Source organism: Teleopsis dalmanni, chromosome 1 (genome assembly GCF_002237135.1).
Source record: "Teleopsis dalmanni isolate 2A chromosome 1, ASM223713v2, whole genome shotgun sequence".
NCBI lineage: Eukaryota > Metazoa > Arthropoda > Insecta > Diptera > Diopsidae > Teleopsis > Teleopsis dalmanni.
The window spans coordinates 97,958,551-97,971,723 of NC_051846.1; the positions used below are offsets into that span (position 1 = coordinate 97,958,551).

Here is a 13,173-nt window from a genome sequence, read left to right on the forward strand (position 1 = left end):
TCCTATATCAACATTTGAGGCGCAGGCATTACCCTTATTTCCGACTGGACCATTTTTACCGCCTGGTGATCTATGCGGTTTAATTGTATTCGCATTAGCTACCTCATCCTCAGTCACATTTTTACCTGAATTTTCCATTATAACTACTTATAATTACTAGTTACTTCTTTATTAATAATTTCAAAAAAACATACAACCATTATCCATACTTTATACATTATTTACTTAAAGCTATGACTAATATCGTCAGCTTTACCTAGCGATTACCTACTTTTCTAATCCCTCTAATCTTGTAGTGAGTTTGATGTTATAATTAGTATATATTGTTGGTGTGCATACATAAGTGCGGTTAAAAGATCTCATCTATAATTTGTTGTCTATATTTTATCGCTTGATTAAGATAAATTCGGCCAGTTCATTTCATTAAGGATACCGTGCAATTCTGTTTGGCTCAAAGTCGTTTTCCCAAAATACTTGTATCTTATTTCCTTTAAAATTTGGCAAATTGCGAAAAAGTGTTTAACGTTTTCCGTTTCCTGTTTATTACATAGGCTACAAACAGATAGTGCACCACTTACGAAAATCAAACCATTGGTTTTGTTTTACGCCAGTTTTTTGCTTTTTTTGCAGAGGCTTTGCTGCATTATTTATACAATCCATCAAAAACTCAATTCCGTTTGTTGAGCATATTATCGCACTATTTACTCCACTAATTTGTTGATTAAGTGTTAAATTATATATTTTCTCGAAACGTTTGTTCCAGTATAGTTTGGGTAACAACTGTAGTCCTGAATTATCCTCCGAAATAATTTTCCCGCCGTGGACACTTACTGTAATCGGCTGATGGTCTTAGTAAATAAAATCCTGCACTTTGAAGTTTTTGATTCTATTCAACCAGATCCCCGTTCCTAAACCATAGTCAATCGTGGTGGCAATAGTACCTCTGTGAAATGTATGCTTGCCATCTTTGTCGCCCTCGCATCTTCCATTCAGCACAGGAAGACTTACCGAATTGCAGATTTCTAGTAGTTTACTGCTATTTCTATCTACTTTGTCATCCATAGCTCTGCGCTGTGTACTAAGTCCATTGGCTTGTAAAGTTGGGTTAAACTCCAAACATTGCTCCTTACTAATTCTGGCATTACAGTCTCCTACAACTAATACATTTTCGCACCCTAATTCCAATAGTACATCACTTAAGTTTTTAAAATCCGCATCCCAGTTGTTACAATTAATATATGTTGGAATAATGTACGCTAGTGTCTCTTCAAATTTTAGCTTAACTACCATCATATTCAATATTTGTGTAAATCGTATATTCATTTTAGCTGCTAAGTTCTTCTTTATTCCATATAACATACCGCCACTAGCTGCTCCTTTGGTTAAATACTTTTCAAACACTTTATCAATCTTCTCCAAGGATTTTTCCATGAACGTTTCAAACAAAAAAAAAAGAAATCAAATGAGTTTACATAATTTATAAAGTCGCAGTAATTAACTTTCTTTATTAGACCTGCTACATTAAATGCTAAAATATTAAAAATTTCTTTTGAATTTGAATCTAAACTTAAACTACAGCTGACTACGTTGTCTTTATTTAGTTTTTTTGAGAATTAATTGTTTCCAAAATCTCGTAATATGTTACATTTATTGACTCCAGGTTATTGCCATAAAGTGCCTGCAGTACATCCCTTCCATTCCTGTTACCACATTTCAACACCTTTTCTTTATTCCAGTACAGCCAATTATTATCAATTTTCATACGATCCTCTCTAACTATTATATTATGATTTGGTCTACAACACGCAAATTTTGTTTTAGTTTAAGCATGACCCGTTTATCTGATTGTTTCTCAGCACTTAAGTTCCTCTCAATTGAAATGTCAGTATTAGCAAGTTTTTTAATATTGTTGAAGATATTAAATATACACTGCTCTGCTTGAAACTCTGCAACGACTCCTATTTTGTCGTGATTTTCGAATATTTTTCTTACAGAAGCTATTTGCACATCATCGACGTGCAGAACTTCAGCACACAATTTCCGAATCGCCAATGTTGGATTGTCAGTTTTAGCACACTATTCTCTTCCGTTAGCTCTGTAATCTTACTAGAGAGTTCGCCCACTTCCGACACAATCACCTCTAAATCGGCTTTCGTTGGCAAGTTGCTTAGCTTTTCATCCAACAAGTCAGCCAATGATGCTCTCATTAACCCCATCAGTTCTGTTATACACATATTACCTACTTGCATTGTAGATTTAGCCTGGTTTATTTCTTCTGGGGAAAGTTCTGTCAATGGTCTTTTAGCTGCTGAGGTTCTTACTTGTATTTTTGATACTTGCGTACTCGATTTGTTTGGTGTTCCTGCTGTTGACATTCTTGAAGTTGTAGTTTAATTTTACCAAATTCAGTTTTAGATGCTTCGCCTAGAAGTCTGTGAAAAAATTTATGTATATATAGAAGTTTTATACTTTTTTTAAAAATTAGAATTTGTTAGCATATACTCAAACCATTCTGAGCTTTACTACTTATAATTCGCTTTACGTTCCACTTATCGCCAGCACTTTTATTTACAATTGGTAATTACTGTTTTTGAATGCAACGCTATCTTGCCTGCAGAAGTCTCAATTGTATTAAATTGTACTAAATTGTACTAATTGTACTAATCTTCACTTTTAACAGCTCACTTGAATGCGTTTCAATGTCTTGAATGTTTATTTATTATTATCACCCAATTGTAACCACTTTTTCACAATATAATTCAATTTTATTAGAAAACTAATTCGAGCGCGCACTTATTTGATATATTCGACTAGGGTTGCCAAGTTTAAGTAAGTACTATTGTACTTACTCAGGTATGTTATTATTTCCTATTGGGATGTCTATTGCAAATTTAATGCTGGGTTACTATTTAAGAATAATCTAAGCAAAGCTTTAAAGCTTAGATTAAATACAGCTTTCAGTTTCACGTACAGTTTAAACAGGTTCCACAAACAAAAAGAATAAATTAACCACCGAATAAAGAGACCAATTACTTAAATTTAACACCAAAAATAATTTAAAAGAAATACTTTATTTTGGCAAAAGTGTCCAGGACCGCGAACAGTCGTATACGTTCAAGTCCGCAGTTTCTTCACACAAAATATTATTAATTAAAACAAATCAAAATAAAATATTTAATAATTTACAATCCACTGTTCGATCAACTGACAATATCAAAGTGGAAATTAAAAATTAATATCCACAGCAACAAAATAAAAGTTAAAATTAACCGGCAATAACACTACCGTACTGTCTCAAGCAAATTAAATGGAAATATTATTTCGGGTTTTACACCACTATAAGTGTCCGAGAATGTGACCAACTATCTCCGACGGTGGTCAGAATTCTTTCACACAAACGTTTAAATCAAAAGATTTATACACCAACGCATTGTATATACTTAAAATAACAAAACAATAGGAGTGAAAAAAAACACGTCATTCTCGTTTAAAGTTCAAAGGACTTGCCTTTGAACCTTGCCTAGCTTATGTGAAGTTTCAATCGGAGCGCACTAAGCACAGCCGTATATTGAATATGTAAGTGCAGAGGTGTATACCCAATTATAGCCTCAAGTGCTACAGTTCGATTAGTCGTTATAGCACTAGTCATTAAGAGACACGCATGTGTCTGAATCTTCGTACAAACAGTAGTATATTCTGTCTGCGTGACATTTGACCATATGCCATGAGAGGACGTAGGACGTCTTATATATCCAAAGTTTTATTTTTACAGCACCGCGTTAGTCCATAAAGCCCTTAGAGCTTTGGTGTATACTTTTTAAGTGGGTATTCCAAGTTAGTTTACCATCAAGGACGACTCATAGGTACTTTACTTCACTAGAAATAGGAATATTACTGTTTAAAGTTTTAGTTGCATTTACTTTTTACCATTTGAAATTGAACATAAAGACTAATATGGCGTTTACATACATTGGCCGAAAATGTCTCATTTTGGTCAAAAATTGAAAATGAGAAGCGAATGGCTCATTCTTGCATACAAAAATTCAAGCGCGAAAATGAGCCATTTTCTCACATTCTGTATGAAAGACGTTCGAATGCATTCCACATATGTTCCAAAGGCAAAGAAATCCATTGAACATACCCTAAATGAAAGCTCTTCATGGCATTTTGACAGTTTGAAAAAGCTGTTTTTGACATATTTACAAAAAAAGGTAAACAAATGTTTGGTGGTTGCATTTTCTTGAAAACGATGCACTTCTTTTTAAAACTTTAACTTCCCAAAAAGTAACTAATCGAAGTTAAAAATATATTTTAAGTTTATAGTGTAAGGTTTGAAGGCATATTTAACCTTCATGCAACATTTTTTTGGCACAGGCCAAAAGTCAAATCAACATGCAAGTTGAAAAATCAGCTGTTTGAAATGAGAACAAATGAAATACAACTAATGTAAACACTTTCAAATGGCTCATTCAAAATGAGCCATTTTCGGCCAGTGTAAACTCAGCCTAATTCAAATTTTTTATTTCTCATAACCAAAAAAACTCACTTCAGAACCCACACACACAAAGGCCACAATACAATGCATCTTAACATAACAAAAATAATATGATCTCATGTTTTCTAGACACCATAATGACTAGGTCATCTGCAATCCCGGTGGCGTCACAGTCAATATTCTTCAGCAAGATTAAGAGCTCATCGACAACCACCGATCAGAGCAAAGAAAACAACACTCCACCCTGTCGGCAACTTAAAGAATTCGTAATCGAACCAAATTCAACAAAAGTTGTTCGCCCTCGAAGCACTTCGAAACAAATGATCGTTTGTTTTTCAGGAAAATTGTGGCAACTATACGTATACTATTAGAGAAACGTAAAACTATCTATTCCGAATGGTATACAACCATTGGTTTACCGGAAGTCTTCAGTGAAATACGAAAAACAAACAAGCACCGTCGAACCCAGTGACTTCTTATTCCCGAACGTCAACCGTGGACAACAAATTTGTCGGCGGAAGAAGTTGTTGTTGCATTTGCACCTCCATGTTTTGAAAGTGTATGAAGAAAAAATGCTTTGAAAAATAGTTCAAACGCATGCAAAACAGAAATCCTCCTAAAGTCTCGAAAATAAAATCAAATGATACTGGATTAGATGAAATTCTCCATAAATTTGTTAAACTTATACTGCCGTTTAATATAACTCATTTGACTTATATTATTAATCACTGCTTGACTACATTAAGTTTTCCTACAGCTTCGGAAAAGCTAAGATTATTTCTATTAAAAAAAAAAAAAGACATGCATCCTCATGTTCTGATTATCGTCCAATCAGTATTATTCCTTCCCTCTCTAAAGTGTGTGAGAACATAATGACAGATCAAATAGGTACTCGTTTTTACTGCTTTTAAATACTATTTCCTCTCCAGCTGAAGGTCCTCGAAGATATTCAATGTAGCTATGATCAAAACTTGTTGTCCATTGACTGCTATGTAAAAAGTTATTTCATACCTTTTGTTTGTTCAGGTCTACCTCAAAATTTATTTTTAGCTATTTAACTGGAAGGGTGCAGGCTGTACTCGTAGTGAATGTTTTTTCCACGTTCAAGCCTCTATATAATGGAGTTCCTCAAGGTTGTGTACTGGGACCACTTTTATTTTCAATTTATATTGATGATGTGTTCTCAATATGTAAGCATGCAAAATTGTATGCGTAGGCGGGTGATATACTAATGTATCTCTCTTCTCAGACTTCCCATATTAATGACCTTGTGCCAAAGACTAATGTGGATTTATCATATATAGAGGTATACACAACTCAATATAATATGCTCCTTAAAGCGCGTATTACACATCAGATTTGGTATACCTTGTCCAACGTTGCTTGCTATTACACGTCGGATACTGCCGATATTATTTTGAACATGCCCCAGCAAAACAAAACAAATACAGGCCTATTCTGAATCGCATGGGAATGGGAGTTTGTTCCCTGTTCCCAAGTTTGCTATTCTGAATAATTTGGGAATGGGAGTTTTGTTCCCTGTTCCCAATTTTGCTATTCTGAATCGCATGGGAATGGGAGTCTTTTTTCCAATTTTGCACAAATTCTTTCCAAAGCAAATTGTTGGGGAGACAAGTTAAAAAAGTATTCAAGCCTATTCTGAATCGCATGGGAATGGGAGTTTGTTCCCTGTTCCTAAGTTTGCTATTCTGAATAAATTGGGAATGGGAGTCTTGTTCCCTGTTCCCAATTTTGCTATTCTGAATCGCATGGGAATGGGAGTTTTTTCCCAATTTCGCACAAATTCTTTCCCAAGCAAATTGTTGGGGAGACAAGTTAAAAAAGTATTAAAAATGGTTTAATTTAATATAAAAGTAACTGAAAATGATCAGAATTTAATAAAATAATAATTTAATAAAATTATTATTATAATAAAATTATTACAATAAATTTAATATTTTCAAAGTTTTATTTTTTTATTTTATCCGCAGGAGTTGATTAGTTTTCCGAATATATTTTAATAAAATTATTTTAATAAATTTAATATAACTAAATTTTCATTTTTTTTTTTTTAACAAAAGTATAACAAATTTGAAATATTTAAATTTTTATTTATTTATTTTATTTTATTATTTTATTTATTTATTTATTTATTTTAATTTTTTCACTAATTAAAGTGTTAACTATTGTTTTTAAAACAATAGAAAAATGAAAGGAAACCAAATTCTGAAATGAAGGGGATTCCTAGAATAAGTTAAAATAAACTTTTGCAATTATGCGCAGGTAAAACATTGCTTCTTTTTTATTGTAACATCTGCACAATCATAAACAATTATTAATTCATTAATTGAAGCATGAAGGACATTTCTATCCTAATTATATAAAAAAATTAAATTATAATTTACGCAAATTTTGTATAAAAGCAGTGGATGTTTAAAAATAAAGACATTGAAGAATGATATCATAACGTAAGATTGTTTTTTAATTAGTTAAAAAAGAGTTAAAAATTTAGAAATGAGTTGAATTTAACATGTAAGTTTCTGCGATTGATCCTCTGTTGCAAAATTTCTTGCTCCTGTTCTTGAGCCAAATCCTCCGCAAAAACTCGAAATGCAATTGAATGCATTTGTGAAAACTTTTTTAAAATTTTTTATTTAAATAATCATTAACAACTGCACATTTCTTGTTTATTTTGCTCATGCACAATTCTTTTTATATATTTATTTTTCTCATTAAAATAAAAGTTTTTTTATTATTTATTATTTTATTATTTATTATTTACTCATAAAATAACTTATATTTATTTCCGATCATTTGTGCAGCAAACAAATAATGCGATTTTTACATTTAAATCAACATATGATACGCAATTCTTTTCTTTGTTTTGCTCATTTTCACACTTTTCGTCATTAAAAAGTGGCATGGTTGCCAAAATTTAACAAAACAAATTTGAAACTGTTGTTTCCAAAACTCCCAAGCAATTCAGAATAAGGGAGTTGTGTGATTGGGAACAGCGTGGGAATAGGGAGTTTTGTTCCCTGGAAGTATTCAGAATAGGCCTAATAAACTTCAAAATAAAATGATGCATGCATTTCAACGATACGTTCGCTTCTATTCCTTAAAATAGAATGAAATTTTGCATGCGAGCCGACAAAAATTCGATTGTATACAAAAAACACGAACAATTTTGACGAAAAACCAAAATATTCTGATGTCAGACCTGTATTGGTATCACACATCAGATTTGGCACAAATTTTGCATTTCAACAGACAAGTTGTAAGACTAAATCTGATGGGTAATACACGCTTTATGCAAACAAAACTTCTACCAATAGCTATAATAAATATAAATGTTGATTTATTTCTAACTGTATCAATTGGCAATTCAATTATTAAATATACTAATTTGTAAAATATCTGGGTTGCCATTTAAACTCAAATTATCTTGCTTGCGAACATGTTAACCAAGTTATTAGGAAATCTTTTGCTTGTATGAGATGTCTGAACCAATCTGTGTACACCTATTAATAAACGTGTCATTGTAGTAAAACTAATTATTTCGATGGTTATGCACTCCTCTTTAGTGTACTCAAAACTTGATGTTGAATACCTCAAGTTACAATGTTTTGTAAACTACAGTACGCGATATGTTTTTGGACTCAGACGCTTTGATCACTTAGATATTTATAGAAACGCTTTGATATAGAAACGATTGTAGGGTATGCTATTGAACAATATGTAAAGATTCGTGTCTGCTAGTTTTTGTTCAGAGTTGTATCCGCTACGATGCCGAAGTACCTTTTTGATTGCTTGCAGCCAACTAAGTCAAACACATCTCGTCTTTTCATTATTTCTAGATATAACTTCGCGTTCACTACTAAGTTTTTTTCCATTCAGTCAAAATATGGACTGAATAGCTCTTTCAAGCACAACCAGAATGCAGTAGCACGGGAGTTTTTAAGAAATGGTTAAAAAGCGAATTATTTTAACGTCACGTTTATTTGTTTTGCGTTCTTTTAAATAATGTCTTTTTTTTATTAATTCTGTTTTTTTTTATTAATTCTGTTTTTTTTTTATTAATTCTGTTTTTTTTTTATTAATTTTGTTTTTATTATTATTAATTCTGTTTTTTTTTATTAATTCTGTTCTTTTTTATTAATTCTGTCTTTTTTATTAGTTTCTTTCCTTTCCTTTTCATCATTGATTTGTTGGTTTGTTTGTTTTTTTTTGCTTCTATATTATTAAGTTTATTGTTAATTTTCATATTAACTTAAATTTTGTCAGTAAATAAATCAATTTCTTTTAGCTTTTAGTTTTGTTTTGCTAGTAATAATTAAATATAATTTTTTTTAATTTTTATAATTTTGCATTATGTGAAGCTTGTCTTTAGATGCTATCAATGCCAAATGTTTTCGAAGCAATATCGTAATAACCAGGAAGCATTATTAGTGATTTTAGTGACTTCTATACATTTTTCCATTATTATTTTTCTTATACAGTCGAACCACTATAAATCGAAATCCCAAGGGATTTTTAAGAATTGGAGGGGTTTTTGAGTTATCAAGGATATGAAGTTAAAAACGAAGAAAATACGATTTGACGGGGCTTTTATATTTCAGTTGATTTTCAAATAATTTATCTTCTGCTGAAAAAGTAAGCAGTTAACTACTCTTTATGTAATAGACTTTAAGGATGAGATGCCCAATATTTATGATTTTTTGCAAAAAGAATACCGAAAAAACGTGTGTGAAGAAATGATTTTTGAGCATGGAAACGACTACATTCATGAAACGCATCATAACCGGTGATGAGACATGGGTTTTTGAGTAAGAAACCGCGCAAAAATCGCTCGAAAATTAAAGTTATGCTCACTGTTTTTTTCGACTACCGCGGTGTTGTTCATTACGAATTTTTTCCAGAGGGTCATACCATTAATAAAGAAAATTACCTCGGCGTTATGCGGCATTTGTGTGAGTCTATCCGTAAGAAAAGACCAGATTTGTGGAAAGCCAACAATTGGACTCTACACCACGACAATGCTCCATCGCACACGGCTCTTGTTGTACGCGATTTTTTGACCAAACACGGCACCACTGTCATCGCTCAGGTTCCATATTCGCCAGATCTGGCGCCGTGCGACTTTTTCCTGTTCCCGAAACTCAAATTGCCCCTTCTTGGTAAGCGTATAGAGTCGATTGAAACGGTAAAAGAGAATTCGCTGAATGAACTAAAAGTCATACCTTCACGGGCCTACTAAAAATGTGTATGTAAGATTGGATTAAACGTTGGCATATGTGTATCGCATCAGAAGGAGCATATTTTGAAGGAGATAAAATAAATTTGGAATAAAATTTAAATTTGTGTGTTTTATTTACAAAATCCATGCTTTTTGAGCAGAGAATATAACATATATAACTTTATTAGAACTAACAATTTAATTTACATATGTATTTACATCCTTCTTACTATTAAATTAATAAGAAAATAAAAACGAAATGGAGAAAGATCAAGTTTTAACTTTAAAAAAGTTTGTAACTGTTGATTGCCAGATTTTTTTCGACTACCTCTTCAAATGATTTTTCCAAACTTCATATGAAGAGGTACATTTTTTTGGACATCATGATTTGAAACAAAATATCGTAGTTTTTGAATGACCACGTCATTATCAATGTTCACGTAATCATGAAAAAGGGTGACATTTTAAAATATTTTCACATGTACGGTACCATAGATTATCTATGTGGAATTGTTTAACTTGACATACATTAAGACTGAAAAGTTTTCGGAAATTCTCATTTAAAATTCGCGCGCTGTATATTTTTCGATATTTTAAGTTTATGTAGTTTGGCAGCACTGTCCTTAATTACTATGCCAAAAATGAGCGCGATCTGTCAGACAGTTCGTTTACGGCAGCTGTTGAAACCAGTTCACCTCAGTAGTGCGTTGCGAAATGTCTTCGACGGTCGTACGACCGTCCTGAAAGGCTTTGTACCACTCATAAACTTGAGTTTTCGATAAAACTGATTCCCCATAAGCCTTTTGTAGCATTCGCAACGATTCTGCACACGAAATTTCGTTCGAAACACAAAATTTGATGCAAACTCTTTGTTCAATATTTTTTTCCATTGTTTTTTTCGCAACGCACTACTGAGGTGAACTGGTTTCAACAGCTGCCGTAAACGAACTGTCTGACAGATCGCGCTCATTTTTGGCATAGTAATTTTCCTTAATTGCTGCCAAACTACATAAACTTAAAATATCGAAAAATATACAGCGCGCGAATTTTAAATGAGAATTTCCGAAAACTTTTCGGTCTTAATGTAAATTTTTGTTTAAATCATTAGTACCTAAAACCGCAAGCCCGGAAGCAGTTTTGAATACAGTGCTATTAGCCAGATTAATAACCATTTCATTGGGATAAAATAATTTAAAATTTTTTATAACTCCCTGGTCAAGGGGCTGCAGCTTGAAAGTGGTGTTTAGTGGCAAAAAATTTATTTTTCGTGGCTGAGATTAGGGGAGCTAATGTGCGCTGTACAATTATCCAGAAATAACAGTATCTTTCGATTTTTAGCTGTCATTAAATCATTCAGCATCTGAAGCCATTCATTAAATAGATTCATTGTCCTCCACGCCTTCTTATTGTGTCAGTAAATTATTGGAAAGCTGCAAATGTTCTTAAAACACCTTGAATTTGCAGATTTTCCAATTTGTAGTGGTACGATTTTTTCGGTGCAATCCATGTTTACAGCAAGTAATAAAGTAACACGTTCTTTACTATGCTTACCACCATGACATTTTTCATTCCTAAACCAACAAGTTTTCTCTGGCAAGCATTTATAAAACAGCCAGTTTCATCTGCGTTAAAAATGTCTATAGCATCGTAATCTGTAATCAATTCACTTAACTTTTCTGTCCACTCAATGCATACGCTTGCGTATGCGACGTTGTGTCGCTTTTTGAACCTCATAAATGAGCGTATTCATATAAGCGTAATTTTATAAAATTATATGAATCACATTTGAAATTAAGGATAAATTTAATTTAACTGTCGCGTATAACTTTTAGTTAGCATAAACATATTAAATTTAACACAATTTTTATATTTTTATATTGTTTTCTAGCACGTTGGAATCATATCGAAGACTTAGATTCATTTTTTACGAAAATGTATAATTATCACCAAAAACACGGATTTACAATAATAGTATTAGATGAAGTGTTTCAACTTTGCGAATTTGGTTTTGTAGTTTGGCTGTTAACATTTACAATCCACTGTATAAACTTTTCAATCTTATTTGGGTAAGTCAGACAATTTTTTATTCGTGTTTTTTAAAAAGCAAGTTTATTGAATTTCAATTTGTCATTTTTATAAATCGTAATGCAAGAGTTGCAATTATTCTAACGGTTTTTAGAACATTAAATAAAAACATCTGTATCGAAAAACTTTGTAAGAAGAAATAGTTGAAATAAAAAGTATGTACGCAAAATTTATCTTATAACTGCTTACGATTTTTTTATTGGTGTATACTCCAAATTTTGACTATTTAATTGTTTGTTTTAAGTGATTCATATTTGTATGACAATTTATCAAAATTAACTTATACTATAAACATAATTTTATGTAGAAGTGCGTTTGCTATGTTTAATGACTTTGAGTTTCCCTAATAGTTTATCAGTTACGGTATCTATAACAGATGTCACTTCATTTATATTATGTAACACATCGGCTAATAAGTTCGTAGATAACCAACAAAACCACAACTTTTTAACAAAATTCGACTTTATTCCTCAACGGAGTGCCCTTTAAAAGTAATACTATCATTTCAACGCTTCTCCAACGTTTCGATGCCACTCTTGTACAATCAGTCATCTTTGGCCTTAAGATATTCCTCAGTTTTGGCGATAATAATCTTTCATCGAAGCTAAATTTTTTTCCCTGAAGCATTTTTCCTGCAAACAAATAACAATCGCTAGAGTCCAAATGTGGCGAATACGGTAATTGCAAAAGCAATTTGAAGTGTTATTCGTGAAATTTGTTCATGGTAGCCGACGATTTGTGGCACTGTTGTTTCGCCATTACATCCTTCAAACACACCAGTTGGTCTATGTAGTAATCGCTATTCTGATTATTAATAGCAATAACTGTGTTCATTTGGTACTCATAAACCAGCGTGAATAAAATTCTTTATACCACCTTAACGTAATTTTGACACAAATTTTTTTCTTTTGTTATAAATTTTAATTAAAAAAAATTCATTTAATTTTATTATAAATTTATACTTCTTTTTTGCATCCGCCAATTGTATTGTGTTTAGTTTTTTTTTTTTTCAATTATTAATTAGAAAAATTGTTGTTTTTAATTATGCCATTTTGCTATTTTATGACCAGCTTCATAATTCAATCTATGTAGGACTTTTAAAGTTACTCGGTAAAAAATTGCTCCACAGTCAACTAATTTCTAACCATTAAGAGAGTTTTACAGAGATCGAACCAAATGAAAGTTGGACGGTGGAAGATTACCAAGCTAGAGTAGTACTCCCACATTACTTTGTTTGCCGCCAATCCAGAATTTGAAGTCGACCTTTGATAAATATTTTCGTATTTAATTATGTTTTAGCAGCGTTCTACTGATGATAATTCGATCAATCAAATTATGTTGCTTCAATTTGTATGGT

At 31.9% G+C, this 13,173-nt stretch overlaps 1 protein-coding gene across 1 annotated transcript in view; it reads left to right on the forward strand.

Moving 5' to 3' along the window:
* LOC119689949 (autophagy-related protein 9A-like) overlaps nucleotides 1-13,173 on the forward strand; it is a 67,226-nt gene that overhangs the window by 21,058 nt on the left and 32,995 nt on the right. The window contains exon 3 of the mRNA XM_038104903.1: nucleotides 11,620-11,797. Coding sequence (XP_037960831.1) covers nucleotides 11,620-11,797 — 178 coding nt within the window. The remainder of the gene's footprint in view (nucleotides 1-11,619; nucleotides 11,798-13,173) is intronic.